General features: G+C 37.9%; 1 protein-coding gene across 6 annotated transcripts in view; it reads left to right on the forward strand.

Moving 5' to 3' along the window:
• DENND5B (DENN domain containing 5B) overlaps positions 1 to 24,319 on the forward strand; it is a 184,878-nt gene that overhangs the window by 79,690 nt on the left and 80,869 nt on the right. For all 6 annotated transcript variants that reach the window (XR_014314193.1, XM_082740656.1, XM_082740655.1 and 3 more), the window contains one exon: positions 2,085 to 2,751. Coding sequence is in view for 5 of the 6 variants with exons in the window: in XM_082740656.1 (XP_082596782.1) it covers positions 2,085 to 2,751 (667 nt within the window). In the remaining variant the exon portion in view is untranslated. The remainder of the gene's footprint in view (positions 1 to 2,084; positions 2,752 to 24,319) is intronic.

Below are 24,319 nucleotides of genomic sequence, written 5' to 3' on the forward strand. Positions count from 1 at the left end.
CTCATTTGTTACTTGTTACCTTCATTACATTTTACTTGACTAGACCAGGAGTGGGCAAACTAGCCCTTCGGCCAAATCCAAATTTATAAATATAGTTTTGTTGGAACAAAGTCATGCCCATTCTTTTATGTATTGTCAGTGGCTGCTTTTACACTACAGTGGTAGTGCTGTGTAGCTGTGACTAACATTTTAAGGCCTGCAGAGACTAAAATATTTATTAGCTGGCTTTTTACAAAACAAGTTTTCCAGTCCTGGGTGTAGACACTTTCAGTGAGCCATCCATGGTCTTTAAACATTGGGGTGCGTGTGCCCCTTTGGATCACTATGTTTGTATCTTTGGCATAAATTCCCAGTAGTGCAATTGCTGGGTCATAGGGTAGCTCTATTTTCAACTTTCTGAAGAACGTCCGTACTGTTTTCCAGAGTGGCTGCACCAGCTTGCATCCCTACCAACAGTGTAGGATAACCTCCCCTCATCTTGCATTCTGTTCCTACCCTCAGAAAACATGTGTCACTTCCTCAGACCTTCATGTTCTGTCTTGTGGGCTTCTGCACATGTGTCAGACTCTCTGCCTTCTCTTCATCTCACTAACACCTATACTCATCTTCAGGTTTCCACTTAGACTTTTATTTTTTTCTGGTAGCTCCTTCTTTTTTAAGTGATGTCATCCTGTGATGTTTTTCCCATGGCATTCTGCATTTACGCTATCATAGCACTTCCCATCCTTTATTTACAGTTCATTATTTTTTTAGTCATCTGCTGTCCTTACTGGACTGGAAGCTCCATAGGAGAAGGAACATGTATGTCTGTCTTTCTAACCTGTACCACCATCATAAGGTCTGGCTCATAAAAAGACACTTAATAAGTGTTTGTTGACAGTTTGAATGATGGACATGTGACTTTAAGATGAATTTCATTTTCTTAGTAACATGGGGAGAACAACTAAATTTCACATCAGATTGATTGTTAAGTCTGAACAAGAAAAATGTAATAACTGTGGTAAAATTATTTCTATGCAGAAAGCATATTACAGTACAAAAATAGAACTATAAAAATTAATAATGATCATTATGTTAGTATAGTTAAATTACAAGTTTTTTTCCTTTAGGATATTTCAGATTTTCTATAATTTTTTAAATTTCTTTTATTTTAAATGTTTTAAAACATGAATTCAAATTGCATCTTAAGAATCTTAAAGATGGCATCTTCAGCTCCTCAGGTTTTTGTTTCCAAGTTTGACTGAATCCTAGGTCGTTACCAAGACCTAAAGCATAATACCTACTGGAACCAACCTAAAATGTCTTTGTTTATACTCTTCTTCTTCAGTAAATCCAAAAATCATTCCATTTTTAAAGTTTCTCTTTCTAAGATCAAGTTTCATATTGTTCAAAATAGTGGAAATGAGGGGCACTTGGGTGGCTCAGTTGTTAAGCATCTGCCTTCAGCTCCGTCCTGGGATCAAGCCCTGCATCAGGCTCCCTGCTTGGTGGGAAGCCTATTTCTTCCTCTTCCCACTCCCCCCGCTTGTTTCTCTCTCGCTTTCTCTCCCTCTCCGACAAAAAAAAAAAAAAGTGAAAATGATACTCTTGTTTTTATTCTTCTTTTTTTCAATTTATCAAATGAGCCTTCGTGTACTTCCACATTTCTCTGAAATATTAACATCGTTGCTCAAAAAATGGTACTTATATTTAAGTATTTGTAAAGTGTCTTGGAATATTTTGCCTTCAAGTCATTGATAAAGTCAGGCTCAGGGAAGTCACATGCGGTGCTGAAGGTCAGAGGCTTGAGTAAGAGGTTTACTGGGAACAAGTTAAAGATCTTTCCATTCTTAGTCAGACCTGAATGTAATACACAGTAAAGATGGTTCTCCTTGTATATATTTCTTTTAAAAAATAGTTTTATCAGTGTGTCAATGAGGAACTTAAATTGTATTTCTAACTTAAGGCTGCTGCTAATAATATTAAATATGGATAAAACCTCTGTGTCCTTTGGAGACCTGTTGTGTTAAAAACAACAAACATTTTTTCTAGTTTGAAGTTACTTGTGTACTGCATTCTGATCCTTTTCCCCCTTTCCTCCACAGTTGTGCATGCCTAAAGGGCTATCTTTCAGAACTCAGACTGACAATAAAGATCCTCAGTTCCACTCATTTATAATTACCCGGGAAGATGGCTCTCGTACCTATGGTTTTGTTCTGACTTTTTACGAAGAAGTTACCAGTAAGCAGATCTGCACAGCCATGCAGACGCTCTACCAGATGCACAATGCCGAGCATTACAGCAGTGTGTACGCTTCGTCCTCCTGCAGCATGGATTCGCTGGCCAGCAGTATTGATGAGGGAGACACCACTTCCCTTTTGAAACTCCAGCGGTACAACTCCTATGACATCAGCAGAGACACGCTGTATGTTTCAAAAAGTATATGCTTGATCACACCACTGCCTTTCATGCAGGCCTGCAAGAAGTTCCTCATCCAGCTTTATAAAGCAGTAACCTCCCAGCAGCCGCCACCCTTGCCACTTGAGAGCTACATCCATAACATTCTCTACGAGGTACCCCTTCCACCTCCAGGGAGATCACTGAAATTTTATGGTGTTTATGAACCCGTCATCTGCCAGAGACCTGGGCCCAGTGAACTCCCCCTTTCTGATTACCCTCTTCGAGAGGCCTTCGAGCTTCTGGGATTGGAGAACCTCGTGCAGGTGTTTACCTGTGTTCTTTTAGAGATGCAGATCCTTCTCTACTCACAAGGTAGGTCCTCCCTGGATGTTAAGTCTCCCCCAGAAAAGTGCACATGAATCCCAACTATTGCATTTCCATGGGATATATTACTAGAACCAAATAATTAATGGTCAGAGGTCTTCTGTTTTGTGTAAAAGGAACACCTGTTTTAGGTGGGACCAGAGGCTAAGATATTACTTCTCTTTGAGGTGTCCGTGGCTATGAAGAAAAACAGGAAAAGTATACAAAAGCCTGAATCTGGCTGACTTGAGTGTATTTATTTTTTAATGAAAATAGGCCCTTTTTTCCAGGTAGTACATAATCATAATAAAAGAAACATACTTGTTTTCATAATGGAAGTGAGAGAATGATGTTAGTACCAAGAACATGTAGCTGTCTTATTTTTTGCAGATGAGTAAAGGTTCCCACCAAAACTCAGTTGACATTGGAAAGGCATAAATGAAATTGTTGACTCTGAAGCTTCCTAAGGCAGTCAATTTTGGACCTTTGCCTGTGGGAGATATCACTAGTTGTGGCTCTCTTGAGTCTAACAGTTCTAGTAGAGTTATGTGGGGTGTTTTTGTTTTATTTTGCTTTTATTCCCAAAAGGAAGTTATCTTTGTGATGTTTCTCATTCAATGTTCTCCCAGCACATACTTAAGAAACTTAACAGAATTTGGGTTTTATTTGATGAAAGCATTTATGATGGCTAATGTTGAGCTTAAACTTAGAGCACTGGCTCCAACCTGAACATGATTTTGCAGAGAAAATAGAGATGCTCTGTCTTAACGGATAGCGAGTTGAAGGAAAATATAAAATGGTTGCTGCACATCGATAGGTTCTTTGAAAAATGTGGCACAAATATTTGGGTTAGCTTTTTGCTAACTTGTATTTAGGCTAGCAGAATTGTAGTGCAGTCTCCTGATGGCTGCCATCAAGCTTATTTTACCACTTCCCTTTTTTTCTTTTCTGTTTTAAATTAGAAGTGAGGCTGAGCCAAGTAGGCTATATTTGTACTTCCCCATCTTGTGTGTATGTTGACACTATTTGTGTGTTGACAGCCCTTCACGAGGTTGTATTTTCTTCAGTTTATCCTACGAAATGTTCTTTGATAATGTGTTGTGATGTCTCTATTTTTGTTGTCAGGAAGTTCTCTAATGACCAGTCGAAATTTTCTTTTCCTCTTGCTCTTACTCTCTTAGGGTTTATCATTACCTGCAGGTCACTCGTTTGTATCTAAAACATGTGACTTAGTAATTCTCTCTTCCTGTTTCTTTCTTGCTTGCTTTTTTCCCTGAAAACAGCATATGGGGTAGGGGGTTAGAGAGTTGCTGGAAGGGGACAGGGTGTGGAACTAGATACCCTCAGGTGTATTAACCTGTGAGAAAAAATAATTTCAGTCCTAGATTAACAAAGGATCTTCAAGGTCATTTGGTTCAGTTTTAGCTCTGCCTAGAGAAGCAGTTTGGACCAGAAGGAATATCGGTTTTTAAGTCATAACAATCCTAGATTCAGATCTCTGTCGCATTACTAACTGTAACCATAGCCAAGTTATATGATCTTCCTGAGTGTCAGTTAATTCATCTTTATGGGGATAACAGGATTTTTTCCTTCTCTCTCACTGATTTATTGTGAAGGTTAACTAAGAAAACTACAGCCTACTTTGGGTATAATTGGCACTAAACGATAGCTCATTTATTGTAATTATTATTTATTTTAATTAGTCCTACACAATCCTCTATAAATTATGTATATTTTAGGGGGCGCCTGGGTGGCTCACTTGGTTGAGCAGCTGCCTTTGGCTCAGGTCATGATCCCAGGGTCCTGGGATTGAGTCCCACATCGGGCTTCCTGCTCAGTGGACAGCCTGCTTCTCCCTCTACCTCTGCCTGCTGCTCTGCCTACTTGTGCTCTCTATCTCTCTGTCAAATAAATAAATAAAATATTATGTATATTTTAAGTTGCATGGGTCCACCATATTACTGCATTTAAAGTATAGCTTTGTTAGATTAAATAAGGCATCTGTTACAGGGTTGAGAGCCTAATAAATGTTTTTTTATATGCATGTTAGGGCTTTTTTTTTTTTCTTAGCAAAAAACCCTTTCATTGTCACACTTTCTCTTTTGAAAAGCACTATATGTCTCACTGCATATGGTCTGTCCTGAGCTCTCATCTTTCTGCTTTTGATTAGCTTATCCCAGGCAGTTCATGGAAGCTGTTGAAAAGTTATAGTTGATTAATATCTGCCAGTTTAATTCACTTTCAAATGAAGAAGCATGAACATGTTTTTGTACTAAATAAGGTGTTTTTTGTGGGATTTTTTGGTAATTTGGTTTTATCCCAAGAACAATGGTGAATCCTGAAGTTATAGGACTCTCTCTCTCTTTCTGTGCGCACGCGTGCACACACACACACATTTTAAGTGTCCTACAAAAGAAAGCTTCATATGGTAATTTTATAACCATTCACTGAAATCACTGTTACAAATTGGCTATGCTTCTCTCTTCAACAATGAGTTATTGCTCTTATCTGTATTTTATTTAAGGGAAGTTGAGGCTCAGGGAAGCCAAATAACCTTCCTGAGATCACATTAGGTAGTGTTGTAGAGTTAAGAATGGGGCTTGGATCTGTCTTTCTACAGAGCATTTAATCGCCATGTTAACTGTATTGGGCTCTGCACTTCACCTTTCCTTATCTGTCTCAATATTTCTTTTTAAATTATTAACTCACTCTACCAATCTGTTACAAAGGGATCATGTTAAATATCTATAGAGTATAAAATGAAAGCTCTGTATAAATGCAGATTTTAATACTGGCAATGTCTTTCCCATTAGAGAAAAAAGTTTCATTTAAATGAATAAAATAAGAGTCATTATGTTGATTTGTATCTGGTGCCCTCCTTCATTCTTACCCTGTTAAGGGGGTTTTAATAACACCCAGTACTCCTGTTCTTATTCACTAATGCAGCTATGCCATAAAATTTAAAAACATTGTAAGTGCTAAACAATTACCGTGAAAACCTAAAGTAAATCAGAATAGAAGGGTTTTAGTGATTAAAACTGTCCTTCTAGACTGATTTGAAATTCTGGTCCATAGCCCATTTAAACAGATTCAATCTGCTATTTAGAGAGTGTGTATATCACACTCACTTTGTGGTGGTAACTAGCTAGAAATTTTAAGTAGAGAATGCACCCAGGAGGTAGAGGCTCTTTTCCAGGACCCCAAATCAGAAAAGATCACTTTCATGAATTTGAATTTATCGGTCTTTTAACTTACAACTTAACTTTCTGTTTCAGAAATTCTCTATTCAGAGATCATAAAAATAGACATTTTTTTCTTAATGTTTTAAAGTTATATTTAGCATTTATGGCCTTAGTCATAAGAAATTGATTTTTTTAATCGATTTTTCCTTGTTGTAGGGAAGAGATCAAATTTAATATTTTAGAAATATCTCCAACTAGTTATCCTAGTCATTGGATAGACCTCTTTTTTCTTCTTCTGAGCAGGAATACCATTAATGTCATGTAGAAGTTCCTGTATGTGAGGGTATATTTCTGGTGTACTTCAGTTTATTCTGCCAGTCTTTTTGTCCCTCTACTAAATTACTGTAGCTTTAAAAGTAAGTCTTGGCATCTGGTAGGATGGTTCCCTCATTACCTTATTTTTTTACCCAAGAAGTAGACTATTTTATTAAATATACATTTTTCACGTGTCTATATGTATATTACAATACAAAATAATGACATCATTTTAGCACTTAGCTGAAAGAGAGCCTTCAGAATCATTAATCCTTCAAAGCCATACCATCATTAGAACTTTATAACCTAGATAATGCTGTGCTACAGATAATAACCACTACCTTCTTTTTATTAGAGTTGAGTCAAATCTAATATGAGGACAATGACATATTTAAAATATTGACTTTTCCCTTCCATGAAAATGCTGTATCTCTCTGCTCTAAGGGTCTTGTTTAATGTCTCTCAGTAAAGTTTTACAGTAGTAATTACAAATAATGACAGTTTTGTTTCTTCTATTCCAATATTTCTCACCTTTTATTTCTTTTTCTTGCCTTACTATATACTAGGCTCTCCAGTACAATATAGAATAGAATTTATAGTAGCAGGCATCCTTGTCTTTTTCCTGATTTTAAAAAGAACACATTTTTTTGTTTGTTTGTTTGTTTGTTTATATTTTGTTTATTAAGAGAGAGTGCATGGCGGGAGGGGCAGAGGAAGAGGGGAAGAAGAACCTCAAGCAGGCTCCATGTCCAGCACAAGCACGAGGTTAGGGGTTGGCCTCAGTCTCACAACCCAGAGACTATGACCTGAGCAGAAACCAAGAGGTGGATGTGTAACCAACCTAGGTGCCACTGAAGAGAACACTTAATGTTTTACTGTTGTATAACATTTTCTGTAGTGTTTTTGGTAAGTACCTTATACTAGGTTTAAGAAGTTCCGTTTTTTGTTTTTAATGACTTTTTTTTAGGGTGCCTGGGTGGCTCAGTAGGTTAAGCCATTGCTTTCGGCTCAGGTCATGATCTCAGGGTCCTGGGATCAAGTCCCACATCAGGCTCTCTGCTCAGTGGGGAGCCTGCTTCACCCTCTCTCTCTGTCTGCCTCTCTGCCTACTTGTGGTCTCCATCTGTCAAATAAATAAATAAAATCTAAAAAAAAAAAAAAAAGATTAAAAAAAATTTATTTATTTGACAGAGAGAGATCACAAGTAGGCAGTGTAGGGCTCAATCCCAGGACCCTGAGATCACGACCTGAGCCGAAGGCAGAGGCTTATCCCACTGTACCACTACCCAGGTGGCCCAAAGAAGTAACTTTTATTCCTAGTTTGTTCAAGTTTTTAAAAATCATGAATTCCTATTGTATTTTATTGGATGCTCTTTCTACATCAAATAAGATGATCATGTTTTTCTTCTTTTGATCGCCTAAGGTGAAAATCCATCCCTGTATTCCTGAGATAAACATTACTTGGTTATGATGCATTATTATTTTTTAAATATGACTTGATGTGGTTGGCTAGTACTTCTACACTTGATCTTAGCCAAAAGGCCGAGAAGCGATGGTTGGCTAGTACTTCTATTAGAATTTTTTTTCATCTATGTGTGTGTGGTTTTTAAAAAGATTTTATTTATTTATTTATTTGACAGACAGAGATCACAAGTAGGCAGAAAGGCAGGCAGAGGAGGGGGGAAGCAGGCTCCCCACTGAGCAGAGAGCCCAATGTGGGGCTCGGTCCCAGGACCCTGGGATTATGACCTGAGCCGAAGGCAGAGGCTTAACCCACTGAGCCACCCAGGTGTCCCTGCATCTATGTGTTTTATTTATTAGCTTATAATGTTCATTTCTTGTACTATCTTTTCTGGTTTTAGTATTAAGGCTATTCTAGCTTTATACATTGAGTTGGAAAATGTTCTGTTTTTTTTCTGGGAGATAGAGATAACTTCTTTTAAGGTTGTAAATATATGTTCCATGACTGTTTAAGAGAACTTGTCTGTAAACTGTTAGGTCTTGTTGGGAAGATGTAAGGTACCAGATCAGTCTCTTTAATAGTTTATGTAGGTTTTTTATTTCTCCCTCCATTCCTGCCCCCCACCTTCTACCTTTTCTCCTCTTCCTCCTTCTCCTCCTCCTTCATCATCACCATCATCATTGTTGTCACCTATGGTGTTTTACTATACCACAGGCTACCCCCTGGTATTTGACCGTGGATCCCATATAGCAAAAGAACCCTGGTAGTTAAAAGATGCTGTTACATTACTAGTCCCATTCAGTCATTAACAATTCAGTCCATCATTCTTATTGAATGAAAATGTTTCCTAGGCTAACGTCACTCAGGTTTGAAAACTTCCATTTGGTCTTATCAGGTTCCAAAAGCAGTAGTGGTCTAAGCAATACATGGTTTCACCTTTGAAGGCATCTGGTATAATTGAGGTAAGAGACAATATTATCTCTTACCTTAAGCCTCTTGTGAGGTGTCAATGTATATTGTATTTCCCTTACTGCATAACTCATTTATTCTTTCCTTTATCCTCAGCCACTAGTCCTCCTTTTTATTTCAACTCAGATGCTTCTACCTTTGGAAGGACACACCTTAGGTTCCTGCTTAGATTCAGCTACAGTACAGGTAGATTTCAGGATTCTACAAGTGACAATAGAATCTAGCAGCCTCTTATACATTTCAGAGTCAGTCCTGTGGGAAAAGAGGCAACAGTCTCCATTTGATTTTGGAATTCATCTAAACAGTTCCTTCTCCTTAGAGTGTTTCTCCAACATTACCTAGGACATCATGAGTATTTCAAGTTTATTTCATGTCTTTCATTAATAAGAACAGTTTAATGTCCAGTAAGCAAGCTAGTAATTGCGTCTAGAAGTTCTCTACTCCAGCATCCTAATACTCGTCACTGGGAGGTGCTCACAATTTTTGCCATAGCCTCAGTCTGCACTGTGCATATAGGGCTATGGTGCGGAATTTGTCCATACCAGGACTCCTGCTACTTTTGTACACTGTGTAGGCTCAGGCAGTCTTATTCCCATGTGGCATGTCCAGTTAATATTGTTTGAAGGGCAATTTATGTGCTTTCTGTTTTACTTCTAGAGGAAGTGTTATACAGTCATACAAAATATCCATTGCCATAAAACATTCAGGTAAAGCCTATTTATTTACTTATTTTTTATTTATAGTTTAGGTAATTTACATATTCTAGAGTAGAATTCAGTGATTCATCACTTATGTACAACACTCAGTGCTCACACAAGTGCCCTCTTTAATACCCATGACCCTCTAGCCCATGCCCCACCTGCCTCCCTTTATCAACCCTCAGTATGTTCTGTATTGTTAAGAGTCTCTTATGGTTTGTTTCCTTCTCCACTTCTGGTAAACTCACCTGTTTTCTTTATTAAATTCCACATATGAGTGAAATCATATGGTATTTGTCTGTTCTGACTGACTTATTTCACTTTAGCATAATATACTTTAGCTCCATCCACATTGTTGCAAATGGCAAATTTCACTTTCTTGATGGCTGAGTAATACTCCGTGGTGTGTGTGTGTGTGTGTGTGTACACACCACATCCTCTTTGTCCATTTTTAGTCTATGGACATTAGAGCACTCCATAGTTTGGCTGTTGTTGATAACACTTCTGTAAACATCATGGTATATGTATTCATTCGGATTTGTATTTTTTTATCCTTTGGGTAAATACCTAGTAGAGCAATTGCTGGGTTGTAGGATAGTTTTATTTTTAACTTTTTTTGAGGAACCTCCATACTGTTTTCCACAGTTGTTGCATCAGTTTGCATTCCCACCAACAGTGCAACCTCGCCAACCTCTATTGTGTCTTGTGTTGTTAATTTTAGCCATTCTGACTGGTGTGAGGTGACATGGTGGTTTCAATTTGTATTTCTCTGAAGATGAGTGATGTTGAGCATCTTGTCATGTGTCTGTTAGCCATCTGGATGTCTTCTTTGGAAGGGTGTCTAGTTGTGTCTTCTGCCCATTTTTAAACTGATTGTTTTTTGGTTGTTGAGTTTGATAAGTTCTTTATAGATTTTGGATACTAACTTTTTATCAGATATGTCATTAGCAAATATCTTCTCCCAGTCCATAGGCATCCTTTGCTCTGCAGAAGCTATTTATCTTGAGGAAGTCCCAATAGTTCATCTTTGCTTATTTCCCTTGCCTCCAGTAAAAAGTTGATGTGGCCAAGGTCACAGAGGTTGCTGCCTGTGTTCTCCTCTAGAATTTTGATGATTTCCTATCTCACATTTAGGTCTTTAATCCATTTTGAAATTATTTTTGTGTATGGTATAAGAAAGTGGTTAGTTTCATTCTTCTGCATGTTACTAAAATGTTACTAATTGTGCATTCTTCTGCATGTTACTTCTGCGTGTTACTGCATGTTACTATAAGAAAGTATCTAGTGGAAAAAAGACAGTCTCTCCAACAAATGGCTTTATCGAAGATTAGTGCTTGGTTTTCTATTCTGTTCCATTGATCTGTTTGTCTTTCTTTCTGCCAGCACCACGCTGTCTTGATGACTATAGCTTTGTAATACAGCTTAAAATCTGGAATCATGATGCCTCCAGTTTTGTTTTTCTGAGCTGCTTCGGCTATTTGTAGTCTTTTGTGGCTCCATAAAAGTTGTAGGATTGTTCATTCTATCTCTCTGAAAAAATGCTAGTGTGTTTTGATAGGGATTGCATTAAATATGTAGTTTGAGGTAAAGCCTATTTAAACATTGTAATTTTTACCCAAACTTAAACTTTAATGCTTTCAACCTTTAAACTCTTATGTTCTTTCAATCTAATTGTAGCCCACATTATGACTTCACTAAAGGGTCTGGGTACCACAGTACATGAGGCTCCTTTATAAAGGATTTCAGAAACTTCTCTTTTCTCACTGACCATTTTCTCCACTCTTATGCGTTAGGTTTTGGGTTTCCACAAGGGGGTGAGCCAAGAGCACTTGGCCCTTTTGTCAATCTTTAGATTTTTTTTTAAAGATCTGTTTATTTATTTTAGTGATAGTGAGCACTTGTGTGCAAGTGGGGGAGGGGCAGAGGAAGAGAGAGAGAACAGCTACAAGCAGACTCCCTGGCTGAGCACGGAGCCCCACAGGCCTTAATCCCAGGACGCCTGAGATCATGACCCTAGCCACAGCCAAGAGTCAGACTCTGAACTGACTGAGCCACCCAGGTGCCCCTGTCGATCTTTGTTTTGATTACTCTGCCTGACTGTTGCCCTAGATGATTGCAGGTCTGGTTTCTCATTATAATCTTTGCCTTTCCCACATTTGGGGAAATTTCTCCAAACAGGAGTAAATAGACCCAACTTGTTTGGCATCTTTTAATGTAAGGGTACCAACAAGGGGTTCCTTTGGTCCATCTAGCCTTAGAGAGTATTATTATTACAACTTTGTTTCAGCCCCATCAATGTTTGTATTACTCATCCCATTTTTCAATAACCATCTAAAGATTTATACCCTGCTAGAATGAGTAACTTGACACTCATTTTCCTTTTCCTCTTTGTTTCACTCCTATCAATATTTGCTTTATTCACCCTATTTCTTAATAACTTACAAGATTTCCACCCTGCTGGGAAAAGTCCCTTGACTCCCCCCTGCCACTCCATGTATTCTTGTTAATTTAATACTTTTATTGGCACCTTTAAGATTCATGAGGAGCAAATTCATTCAGGATTGCAAATTTGAGAAGGCTTCTCTGACTGATTTTGTGGCAGTAAGGTTACATGAGGTATTTATGCAGAAGGGGCCCCTAGAATTTACCATGACCTGGGTAATGGGCATATTCAGTGGGTGAGTATCCCAGTTACTGTAAAGCCAATCCTACAGAGCTTGCATATGAAACCTATTAACTGCTTTATCTAGGATGTTCCACTTGGTATTTAAGAGGGAGTCAGGCAGTCCCCTTTCCTCAGGTTAAACAGACTTTACAAAAACTTTTATCTAGTCCACCAGACTATCTGTTCCTTCAGGAGTAACCTGCTATGTGTGTGGATCATGGATAGCTACCTGTGATCCTCTCATAGTTAGCTGTGCGTCTTAAATCAACCCAAACATGCTCTTCCACCCTGCAGCGTTTCAAAACAAAGATACCATTCCTGAATTACTCTCTCAATCCATTTTAAAAAGGGTTCTTTAAGAAGTTGATACTGATCTATAAAATGAGATAGCACCTTCACATTATACCCCCTGGTTTCAGTAGCTTCTTGGTTTTGCCCCACTCTGCAGTATAAACTTGAGTGACCAAAAGTCTCTTAGAAATGCTATTTGTTGGCCTCACATAATTTTTCCCTTTTGGGACAGCCTTAAGGATACTTAGCTGAAGTTCAGCTTGGTATAATGTCAAGTGTGACCCAGCACTCTCTTAATTTTATTTTTGTTATAGATAACAGTAATGAAGGGATTGTATATTGCATTTTTTTTCTTACTGGTTTGCATTTCCTCAGGCATCTCATGAACCAGTTTCCCAGGAGTTGGATTCATCTATAAATTCCATTGGTAAATCTTGACTTCCATAACTTACCTCTTAGCTGCTGTTCCATTACTTTGGTGACCATCAGGCCACCTAGGAATCAAAGTTTTCTAATCCCCCACACTTCCATCATTTCTCTTCCCAAATCACATATTTCTGTGAATCTGGGCCTTTCTAGTGAATCCTACATTTTCTGAAACCGAATGATAGGTGTTTCCTGACACTAAACAAGAGCTGCTTTCTTTTCTACCACCAGTCAGTTTGACAGCAACTGAGTACGCAACAATTCAGTTCAATTGTGATACTGATTACCTGGAGTTAACACCAGACTCCACAGGTTTAGGGGTTTGGTCTTCACTTCAGGCACTAGCTACAAATGGGGTGTCCAGGCAACCCTCATTGCTGCCTAGACAACTCCACATTCAGAAGTTTACACAACCCACCACTCAGACTCAGTAACTTGCTTAGAAGAACTCACAGAACTCTGGAAAGCATTTTCTTTACTATCACTGGTTTATTATAAAAACCTAAAACTCAGGAACAGGCAAATGGAAGAGATTTGTAGGAAATGCCCTGGGGGTGGGGGAGGGTGCTACAGAGTTTTCATGCTGCTCTTGGGACACAACACCTCAGTGTATCTCTCCAACCTAGAAGAAGCTCCTCTGTCTCTTCTTGGATCAAATTATTTATTTTTTTTCTTGAATCAATTTTTGTTCATTTATATTTTCTCTAGGAACAAGTTTCTAAAACTTTCAGCCTATTTGCCTTAAACTCTAAACTTATTGCCTAAGGTCTTAATATTTCCTTTTCTTCATAGTCTCTGCTTTATCTGTAGTTTTGTCTCCCTTTTTATTCTGAATGCTGTTTATTTGTGCCTTTTCTCCTTGCTTATTTTTACCTGAAGTGTGTTGATTATGTTACTCTTTTTAAAGAACTTTTACCCTTGTTAATATTCATGAAGAATATTTAGATAAAGATTTAATAAATACATCATTTTTTGTTTAGTTTCTAGTTCCATTATTGTTCTTCTCTTTCTACTGTTTCCTTTGGACTTAAATTTTTTTTTTTAAGATTTTTTTTTTTTTTTTTTTTTTTTTTAAATCTGACAGTGATCACAAGTAGGCAGAGACAGGCAAGGGGGTGGAAACAGGCTCCCCGGTGTGCAGAGAGCTTGATGTGGGGCTCCATCCTGGGACCTCAAGATCATGACCTGGGTCAAAGGCAGAGGCTTAACCCACTGAGCTACCCAGGCACCCCCTGGACTTAATTATTTTAAATCTTCCTTTTACCCCTCTCCCTAGATATTAACATTTGAGTCTTTGAGCATTTGGATCTTGTGTTGGCTACATCCCACAAGTCTTAGTCTTAGTGTTTTGATTATTTAATTCTAAGAATTTTTAAATTTTTTTATTTTGACCATTTATCTGACCTTTCTTCCTTTTTTGCCTTTTTTTTGAAATAACTGAAACGGCTTTTTTTCTCATTGCAGTTTTTTTTCTGTGTTATCAGCTCTGTTTTCCTTTCTTAATGGTAAATTTTGGGATTTTAACATAAAGAGTCTTATGTCAGTGAGAATCTTTAAAATATTAATACTGTGGGGCGCATGGGTGGCTCAGTCATTAGGCATTGCCCTTCAGCTCAGGTCATGATCCCAGGGCCCTGGGATTGATCCCTGCATCAGGTTCCCTGCTCAGTGGGAAGCCTACTTTTCCCTCTCCCACTTCCCCTGCTTATATTCCCTCTCTTGCTGTGTCTCTCTGTCAAATAAATAAAATCTTTAAAAATACCTATTAATATCGTAAAATGCTTTAATAGCAGTCACCCCCCATCACAGCTTATTTGATAGTTATTCGGAATTTTGTTAATCCTTGATATAGGACATTTTTACTTTATACACCTGTTTTTGTTTAACTTTACCAACTATTGATAACAAATTCAACCAAGTAAATTATAAAGATGTAATTGTCTTTATTAATTCATGTATTGGGCAGTATCCCATCTAGCAAATACAGGAGTGCTCCAAAGGTCTATAGAAAGGGAAAGTCTTTTCTTTTGTTTTGTTTTTTGAAGATTTTATTTATTTATTTGAGAGAGAGAGTGACAGTAGTGAGAGAGAGCACAACTGGGGAGGAGAGGGAGAAGCAGTCTTCCTCTGAGAAGGGAACCGGACTTGGGACTTGATCCCAGAACTCCGGAATCATGACCTGAGCTGAAGTCAAACCCCTAATTCAGTAAGCCACCCAGGTGCCCCTAGAAAGGGAAAGGTTTTTAAATGCAGGACAAGGAAGTTATAAACAGAAGAAAGGATTATTTTGGGTGAGGTCACCTTCCTGTGGGGACAAAGGGTCTTACTAGGAGGATTACCTCAGCAGTGCTGACCAGGAAATTCCAGACTGACCAGTTAAGACTGCTTTTCTGGGGGAGGTTGAAACTGTAATTAGAGTAGGTACTAAGTCCTGGGGTTGGTAACATAGCCTACTATCAGTAACTCCATTTTAGATCTGTGGTTTTTTTTCTTTTCTTTTTAAAAATTTTTTTATTTTTTTAAAGGTTGTATTTATTTATTTTTCCTAGAGAGCGCAAGAGAGCACAAGTGGGGTAGGGGTTGGGAGGTAGGGAAGGGACAGAGGGAGCGAGAGAAGCAAACTCCCCACTGAGCAGGGAGCCCAATGCAGGACTCGATCCTAGGACTTTGGGCAGATGCTTAAGCAACTGAGCCACCAGGTTCCCGTGTGGTTTTCTTTTTAATACCACAATTGCCGTTTCTTGAAAATTCACATTCTATTTTGTATCTTAAATAGTTCTTGGTTCAGTCTTCTTCCTAAAGTACGTCCTTAGACATTCCCCAAATGAAGTGATATTTTCAATGAAATTTTGTTCATCTGAAACTGTTTTCCCTTTGCCTGTGTTTTTCAATGATTTTATTAAATATTAAATACTAGGTTAAAACTGGCTTTTTATTTTCCTTCTCTTAGCACTTTGAGAGTAAGATGCTACCATCTTCTGGTTTCCAGTGTAGCTGTTGAGAGGTAATTTATTACAGTCACCCTAATTGTCATTCCATGGCCAGAAATCTGTCTTTTCACTCTGGCTGTATATAAGATTTTCTTTTTGCCTTTGATGACCTGTATTTTGACTGTAATTTATCTAGATGAGCATTTTTTTATTTGTTCTTCTTATGATTCATTGTGAAATCTAAGGTTAATATATTTCAGTAGTTTTTGGAAAAATTTCAACCATCTTTCTAAATATTGCTTCCATCTACCTTTTTTCTACTTTTCCTCCTGATACTTTAATTAAACCTGTTAATCTGTTTCACTCAATTTTCCATATCTCTCAACCTCTCTTTTTGTCTTTTTGATGCATTCTGGGTGATTTCTCCATATCTGTTTCCCAGCTTACTAATTCTCTTTTTACCTGTGTTTAGTCTGCAGTTAATCCTTCCTTTGACATTTTACTTTCAGTGGCCCTAAAACAGTTTTACTCCTTAATTTTTTCTTTAATTTTCATAAACATATTAAATATATGTATTTCATATTATTTATCAGATAAATTTAGTATCTGATGGGTTAAAGATTGAGGGTTTCTTCCTCTAGGAATAATTTATATTTTCTTTCACCAAGCATCTGAGTTCACTGGCAACACAGGTCTACTTTATTAATATTTTTTTAAGTAGGCTTCACACCCAGCATAGAGCCTAACTTCATTTTTAAAAAATATAAATTTAATTAATTAACATGTAGTGTATTGTCAATTTCAGAGGTAGAATTCAGTGACACATCAGTCTTATATAATACCCAGTGCTCATTACATCACCCAGTTACCCCATCCCCCGACCCCCAACCCTCACCTTTGTGTTTCTTTGGGCCAGACAGATAGCATGAGTTTGGGCCCTAGACTTACCCAAAACCTGGATAGTAGATAGGAATTCTCAAGAGGCTTTCCCCCGCCCCCTTCCAGAGTTAGGTAGGGGCAGGCCAGACAACTTTCCTGGCAGCGCATTGTTTCTTTTATTATTCCTGTTTTGTTTTTCTTTTCTTGATCCCTTCTCCTTGAGGTTTCTCCCATGTAGGTCCTAGCTTTATGCAAGAGGATCTACTGTCTGAATCCCAGTCCTTCTTGGACTTTATTCTTTAACATGCATAGAAATAAAACAGAAGGTGTAGGCGTACCTTGGATCAACACATGCCTCAAAGACCCCTAAATACTTCAGCTTTACCATACTGGACTCTTGTTCCCATTTTTTTTTGTCCTGGCCTCTAATGACTTCCTCCCTTACTTTTTGCAAATCCACTCATTCATGAGTTTGGTGTTTTGAAATTATTTTATTTAGCATTTTTTAGTTTAGACTAGGCTCTAGTTTTTAGTTCTATTCCATCATACTGCCATTAATACTGCATAATAGAAATACTGTCACTGAACTAAATACTAAATACTATCACTGAACTAAAATTAAAATGAACAGATTGTTTGTGTCAACTATTACAGAATGTAACAACTGCTAGGCATAATTTAACTATTAATAATATAAAATGGGAAAATAATCCATGTCTGTTTTCTCTTTTGCCAAGTTACCCATTATATTTAATCTACTTTAAACAATTTAAGTACATAGTTATATACATAGATACTTTGTTTTTTCTCTTAACTTCTGTTGAAATATTAAGAGATATCACTTTAGTAATGGATGTTAGAAAATTATATTCTTATGAATGAATAGAGAGGCATATTTTAGTGTTAAGTAATTTGCTTTAAAAATGCCTGATGTCAGTCCATTCCCAATGATTTTTGGAGGTTCTACAGAGTGTGATGGCTAACTTGTGATTAATGTACTTTTTGCTCTTAAAATTGTGAATTAAATAAGAATTTTTAGGGGCACCTGAGTGGATCAATCTGCCTTCAGCTCAGGTCATGATCTCAGGGTCCTGGGATCAAGCCCCACTTCAGGCTCTCCACTCAGTGGGGAGTTTGCTTGAGATTTTTTCCTTCTCCCTCTGCCCCTCCCCTACCATCCTCCCTCCCTCCCTCTCTCTCCCAAGTAAATAAATAAATAAAATCTTTTTTAAAAAAGAATTTTAATAAAAAAGCAATTCTCAATGAATACTTCGATCATTACCTATTTTTGAGAATCCTATTTGAATTTGAAACACATGTATATTTTTTTAAAGTCATCTAACATCAAATAAAACATCCTTTTTAAGTTAAATTCAAATTATTTATTCTCATAAATTATCCATTTTTGTGGATTCTTTTGCCCACAAATTATTTTCATACAGCTTAGGGTTTAACAAGTTGTTAAAGATTTATGTATTTATTTGAGAGAGAAAGGGAAAGTGGAGTGGGAGGGAGGGGCAGAGTTAGAGAGAGACTCTCAAGCCACCTCCGCACTGAGCATGGAGCCCCACATGGGACTTAATCACAGGACCCTGTGATCATGACCTAAGCCAAAATCAAGAGTCAGGATACTTAACTGACTGAATCACTGAGGGGCTGACCCCTAGTTAAGAAAGTTTTTAAAAAATTATGTTTAAAGAAGTGCATACCGGGGTACCTGGGTGGCTTAGTTGGTTGAGCATCTGACTTTTAATTTCAGCTCATGTTGTGATCTCAAGTAATGACATAGAGCCCCAAGTTGGACTCTGTGCCCAGCGGGGAGTCTGTTTGAGATTTTCTCTCTCCCTTTCCCTCTGCCCAACCCCCAATGCAGGCTCACTGGCTCTCTCTAAAATAAATAAATAAATCTTTTAAAAAAGAAATACATACCATTCACCGTCTTAATTACTCCGTAGTGAACAGTTCAGTAGGATTAAGTATATTCACATTGTTATGCAGTCAGTCTCTAGAATTTTTCATCTTGTAACACTGGAAGTCTGTACCTGTTGGACACTACCCCAGATCCCCCTCCTTCTAGGCCCTAGCAACTACCATTCTACTCTATTTCTATGATTGACTGCTTTAGATACCTCATATAAGTAGATCACACAAGATTTGTCTTTTTGTGACTGGCTTATCATTTCACACAACGTAGGTGAACCTCGGTGAACCAACATTGTTCATCCATATTGTACCATGTGTCAGAATTTCCTTCCTTTTTAGGGTTAATATTCCAGTGTGTATATACCGCATTATGTTTATCCATTCACCCATTGATGGACACTTGAGTTGCTTTAACCTCTTAGCTACTGTGAGTAACACTACTAAAAATGTGGATATGCAAATATCTTTTCAAATCTCTTCTTTCAGTTCTTTTGAGCATATACCCAGAAATGGAATTTTAGCAAATTCTTAATACCTAATTGCTGCCAGAGATAGTCGGTTTTCTCTGTTAATAATATAGATGTGCTTTTAATCACTCCAGTATTTCCCATTATATAACTAGCCATAACTGTAGTAATCAGATTCCTCTTATTAGGTGTTTGGGATATTACAAACAGTTTACTGTTATAAATGACACTTTGTACGTAACATATCATGTACTTATGTTTTTGTATACTTAGATGATGAATTCCTAAAATTGTAATTGCTGGGTCAAAAATTCTGTATATTTTTAAGCTTTTCATAGATACTGCCAAATAGAAACCTCTAGCAACTTAAGAAAATACTTTTTCTCCACACCTTTGCTGTGATTTTCTTTTTAAATCTTTGTGAACCTGATAAGCAAAATGTGGCTCATTACGCTTGGGATTTTTGAGGTTGAATTTTTTTTATGTTGATTTGGATTTGTATTCTGTCTTTTGTGATGTCTTTGTGAGCTTTATGTAATTTTTGTTGCTGTTACAATAGTTTACTAAGAAAACAGGTCAGTGTGGGGACGAGAGGACAAACAAGTACATTTAAGTTGGCTCAAGTGAAGTGTACTACAGCTTCTTCACATCATTGCCATACTTGCTGAGATCAGAGGTCAAGTTCTCTGCCATTAGAAAACTGGTTAAAAAAGAAAGAAAGAAAACTAGCTCTTGCTTTGGGAGCTTCCACAGGCTGTGCCCTTCATTTTGAAATGCTATAGGACGTTGTTGGCAATATCTGAGATGAATTTCCGGAGCCAGAGAGATGAACCGAATGATGCATGCACTGAAGGATTCAAAGCCAGCATCAGGGGGTGACCGGTCACAGTACCCAGGATTGTAGGTGTGTAATCTAGCCATATCATGATGTTCATCAGAGGTATGCTGGCCACCACCAGCTTCACACCTCCATCTACAGCACCTTGCAGTATGCAAATCCCACTTGACATGGCCTCCTCCTCCTTGGAAACTAAGCTGCTGGCCAGCACTGGAGCTGCCTTATGCCACTGCTGGTCCTGTGCCCCTTATCTCAGGTGTAGCTGCGGGGCCATCAGCTGTCCTGGTGGGGCTGACCTTGTTCTCCACAATGATGCTGGTGAGACAAGACCTGAGATGGTGGAGTCAGGGCCCTCCCAGGGTCTGCATACAAGCCATTGCTAGGCAAATTTTTGACAGCATATTCTATATAAGGTGGTAAAGCATAATTTTTTTTAATGTCTAAATAGTTTTATTTTAATGCCTTAGATATTAAAATAGTAATTTCTTTTTTTTAAAGATTTTGTTTATTTCTTTGAGAGACAGAGATTACATGTAGGCAGAGAGGCAGGCAGAGAGAGAGGAGGAAGCAGGCTCCCTACTGAGCAGAGAGCCTGATGCAGGGCTCGATCCCAGGACCCTGAGATCATGACCTGAGCCGAAGGCAGAGGCTTAACCCCACTGAGCCACCCGTGCGCCCCTTAACATAGTAATTTCTTAACACACACTTAGTGACCACTTACTATGTATAAGCTGATATTTAAAATACTTAAAAATAGTTATTATATTTATTAATAATAATAGTATTGTGATATTATAATAATAATATAGTAATGTTGATATTATTGTTGAAAATATATTAATATATAAAATATTTAAAATATTAAGTATTTTAAATATATTATATAGATCTATTTGTATATATTAGATATTAAATATTTATATTAAATAAAATATTAACTATTTTAAAATTTTAAGATATAAAAATATAAAATATAAAATATTAATATTATTTTTAATAATATTAATATATTATTAATTTAATAATATATTAATATTATTAATATTAAAAATACAGTCATTGCTCTCTGGGCAGATGATGGTACAGTAAGGAAAAAGTGGAACTCAGCCAAGCCCTGAAAGGGGAAGTATGTCTTTGTATATACTAGACAGAGAAAAAGTATATACAAAGGCATAGAAACCTGTGAAAACATGTTAGGTTCAGTGAATTAATTACAGGCAAATGATTTGACTGTGTATAGGGTGGTGGTAAGAAATGAGGCAGGAAAGGACCAAGTCAGGAAGAGCCTCATATGCCATGCTGAGGCATGTCTTAAATATGAAAATAATGTCTTTCACACATTCTTCACTTTGCATATGAGACAAAAATAATTTTCCTTAAATTTTTCAAAACATACTTAAAGAAGAAAGCTCTTTTTTATTTCTTGATTCAGTTAAAAAGAATTATCTTGTTTCTGCTAAAAAATTGCATTATAAAAAAGGATGTGGCATTTCAACGAGTCTTGAGGAGAACACAGAACTGGCAAGAGTAAACGTAGAATACCCAAGCAAGTGCCTGGTCCAGAGCTGATCCTTAGTCGCTGGGCAAGGGGAAACAAACCTTTGAGGTACAACTGAGCTGTGGCTGGTTAGTGGGCACACAGGATCTGTCAGAACACCACTGTCAGTGTGAGATCTGAGTATACAATATTCATGTTGGGGGAGCCATGAGACGGTGACCACTGGCCCAGTCACTGAGGCTGCTCCCACTGGGCATATGGCTGAGGAAGTGTACCTACCAGATGTCTTCATACAACCACACCACTGATCAACCATGCAACAGGAGTATGAACAAACAAAACACTGCCGTTGTGCACTGGAACTGAGAAGATAAACTCCTTCTTCCCAAAATTTCTCTGCATTGCCTTCTCCTGGCAGAGCTTAGCATTGTGCTCACTGTAAAAAGAAAATGCTTAGTTTAGTCCATTATCATAGACCAGTGCTGAGTGAATTTGGAGCTGAGGGGTGATAAATACGTAATTGGTACAGGACCAGACTGCTTATAGTCTTGAGCCTTTTACCTCTGTCTGACTTACAATTGAGAAAGAAATATTAAAGTAGCCCCTGATAGCCAGGAACTGATCTAGTTCTCAAGCTAGGGCTCACTGTTACTGCATACTGATCTGATGCTCACAACTGAGCCATGTTGTTCTATAGAATTTAAATAGTCCAACAGGAACATCCAGTTCAAGCAACATCACTGTGCACCTCACGGAATACCAGACATCTTTCACTGAATACAAACTGCTGCTTCACTTCCTTACCAAATACAGTTCTAAACCCATATTAATCTGCCTTCCTTGTAGATCAGATTTATTGAGATACCCTGTCATAGAATTGCCTTGATTTGTGACAGTATCTAATGCAAAGCAAGTCTCTACTTCCTTATACCCTCCCTAAAATTACCCAAACCCAGCCCAGATGCTGTAATAGGTTATCTCTAAACCCTCTAATGAAGACACTCCACAGATCCCCAAGGTGTGTGTGCTCCCTGTCCATAAGGAGTAGTAAACCCACCTTGTTCAAACACAGGTGTGTTCCTGGGGCTTTTGACTGAAGAGCATTGTTAGAATAAATGATTACTATTTCTTAACCAGATGGATCTTCTCATTCCTCCTTTTCCTTAAAAACATTATTTTTTTTTAAATGTGTTTATTTTTAGGGAGAGAGAGTATGTGTGCTTGTACATACAAGTGTGAGCAGGGAAAGGGTTTGGGACTGGCGGGCAAAGGGAGAAAATCTTTCAAGTGGACTCCCTGCAGAGCGATGAGTCCATGACCCATGAGATCACCAAGAATCGGACCTTAACCAATGGAGCCACCCAAGCACCCGTTAAAAACATTATTCTTGGGGCACCTGAGTGGCTTGCAGTCAGTTAAACATCTGCCTTCAGCTCAGGTCATGATCTCAATGTCCTGGGATTAAATCCCACATGAGTCTTCCTACTCTGCTAAGTGAGGAGTCAAGCTTCTCTGCCCCTGATCCATTTTCTCTCACTCAAATAAATAAATATATATTTTTTAAAATTATTCCAGGGGCATCTGCGTGGCTCAGTGGATTAAAGCCTCTGCTTTCAGCTTACGTCATGATCTCAGGGTCCTGGTATGGAGCCCCGCATCAGGCTCTCTGCTCCGTGGGGAGCCTGCTTCCCTCTCTGCCAACTTGTGATCTCTGTCTGTCAAATAAATGAATAAAATCTTTTAAAAAAAAATTATTCCGTTGGTTAAGCTGCTGCCATTGGCTCAGGTCATGATCTCAGCCCCCCTCAGGCTCCCTGCTCAGTGGGGAGCCTGCTTCTCCCTCTCACCACTCCACCACCCCCTTGTGTGTTCGAGGTGCACTCTCAAATAAATAGGTAAAAATCTTCAAACAAAGAAACAAACATTATTCTTTTATTTTTTTAAGATTTTATTTATTTATTTGACAGAGAGAGATCACAAGTAGGCAGAGAGGCAGGCAGAGAGAGAGAGGGAGGAGGAAGCGGGCTCTCTGCTCAGCAGGGACTCGATCCCAGGACCCTGAGATCATGACCTGAGCCGAAGGCAGCAGCTTAACCCACTGAGCCACCCAGGTGCCCACAAACATTATTCTTAAGTAAGTTATTCATAAGCTAGAAATGTGTAAGGGATTGGAGGAAGAATATCCTTCAACATTAAATTACTTAAAAGACATTTAAGCAGTTTTTTCTCCCATTTAATGTTATGTAAAAACTGTAGTTCTTTTTTAAAACTTTGATTTTAGTGTTACACTTTTTTTCCCCTAAAGAAACTAGTTAAATTAGAAACATTGACTTTTTTAAGGAAGTGATTGTCTTAGAAAACTGATCTTTAACAATACCAAAAAAAACCCCTGATAATAGTTTATTTTTATAACCTTTTACAACAGTAAAACTCTGTAGAACCCACAATGAAACTAAAGCAACTTTTTTTTTTTAATTACATAATCTCTATACCCTATGTGGGTCTCAAACTCACCATCCCAAGATGAAGATTTGTTATACCCTTCTGACTAAGCCAGACAAGCACCCTAATAACAGTTTTTAAAAGTTAGCAAATAAATACCGGAACAATCAAGTTATTTTTCTATTAGCCCATCTACATAGTACATACTGTACATTTTGAATATAGTCAAATTGTAAGATATGTAAATGAGGTGACGGAAGTTAATTTTTTCTTACCCTTAATTTTTCTTTTCCTTCTTCCTTTTTTCCCCCCTTTCTCTTAATTTTTCAATGAGCTCTGGTTTCCTCAGACTTCAGGAGTGACATTGGGAATACATCTTCTGGTAGAGCAACAATGTGCTTTTTTTTTTTTTTAAGATTTTATTTATTTATTTGACAGAGATTACAAGTAGGCAGAGAGGCAGGCAGAGAGAGAAGAGGAAGCAGGCTCCCCACCGAGCAGAGAGCCCAACGTGGAGTTTGATCCCAGCACACTGGGATCATGACCTGAGCTAAAGACAGAGGCGTCAACCCACTGAGCCACTCAGGTGCCC

Source organism: Mustela nivalis (genome assembly GCF_964662115.1).
Source record: "Mustela nivalis genome assembly, chromosome: 7".
Lineage (NCBI taxonomy): Eukaryota > Metazoa > Chordata > Mammalia > Carnivora > Mustelidae > Mustela > Mustela nivalis.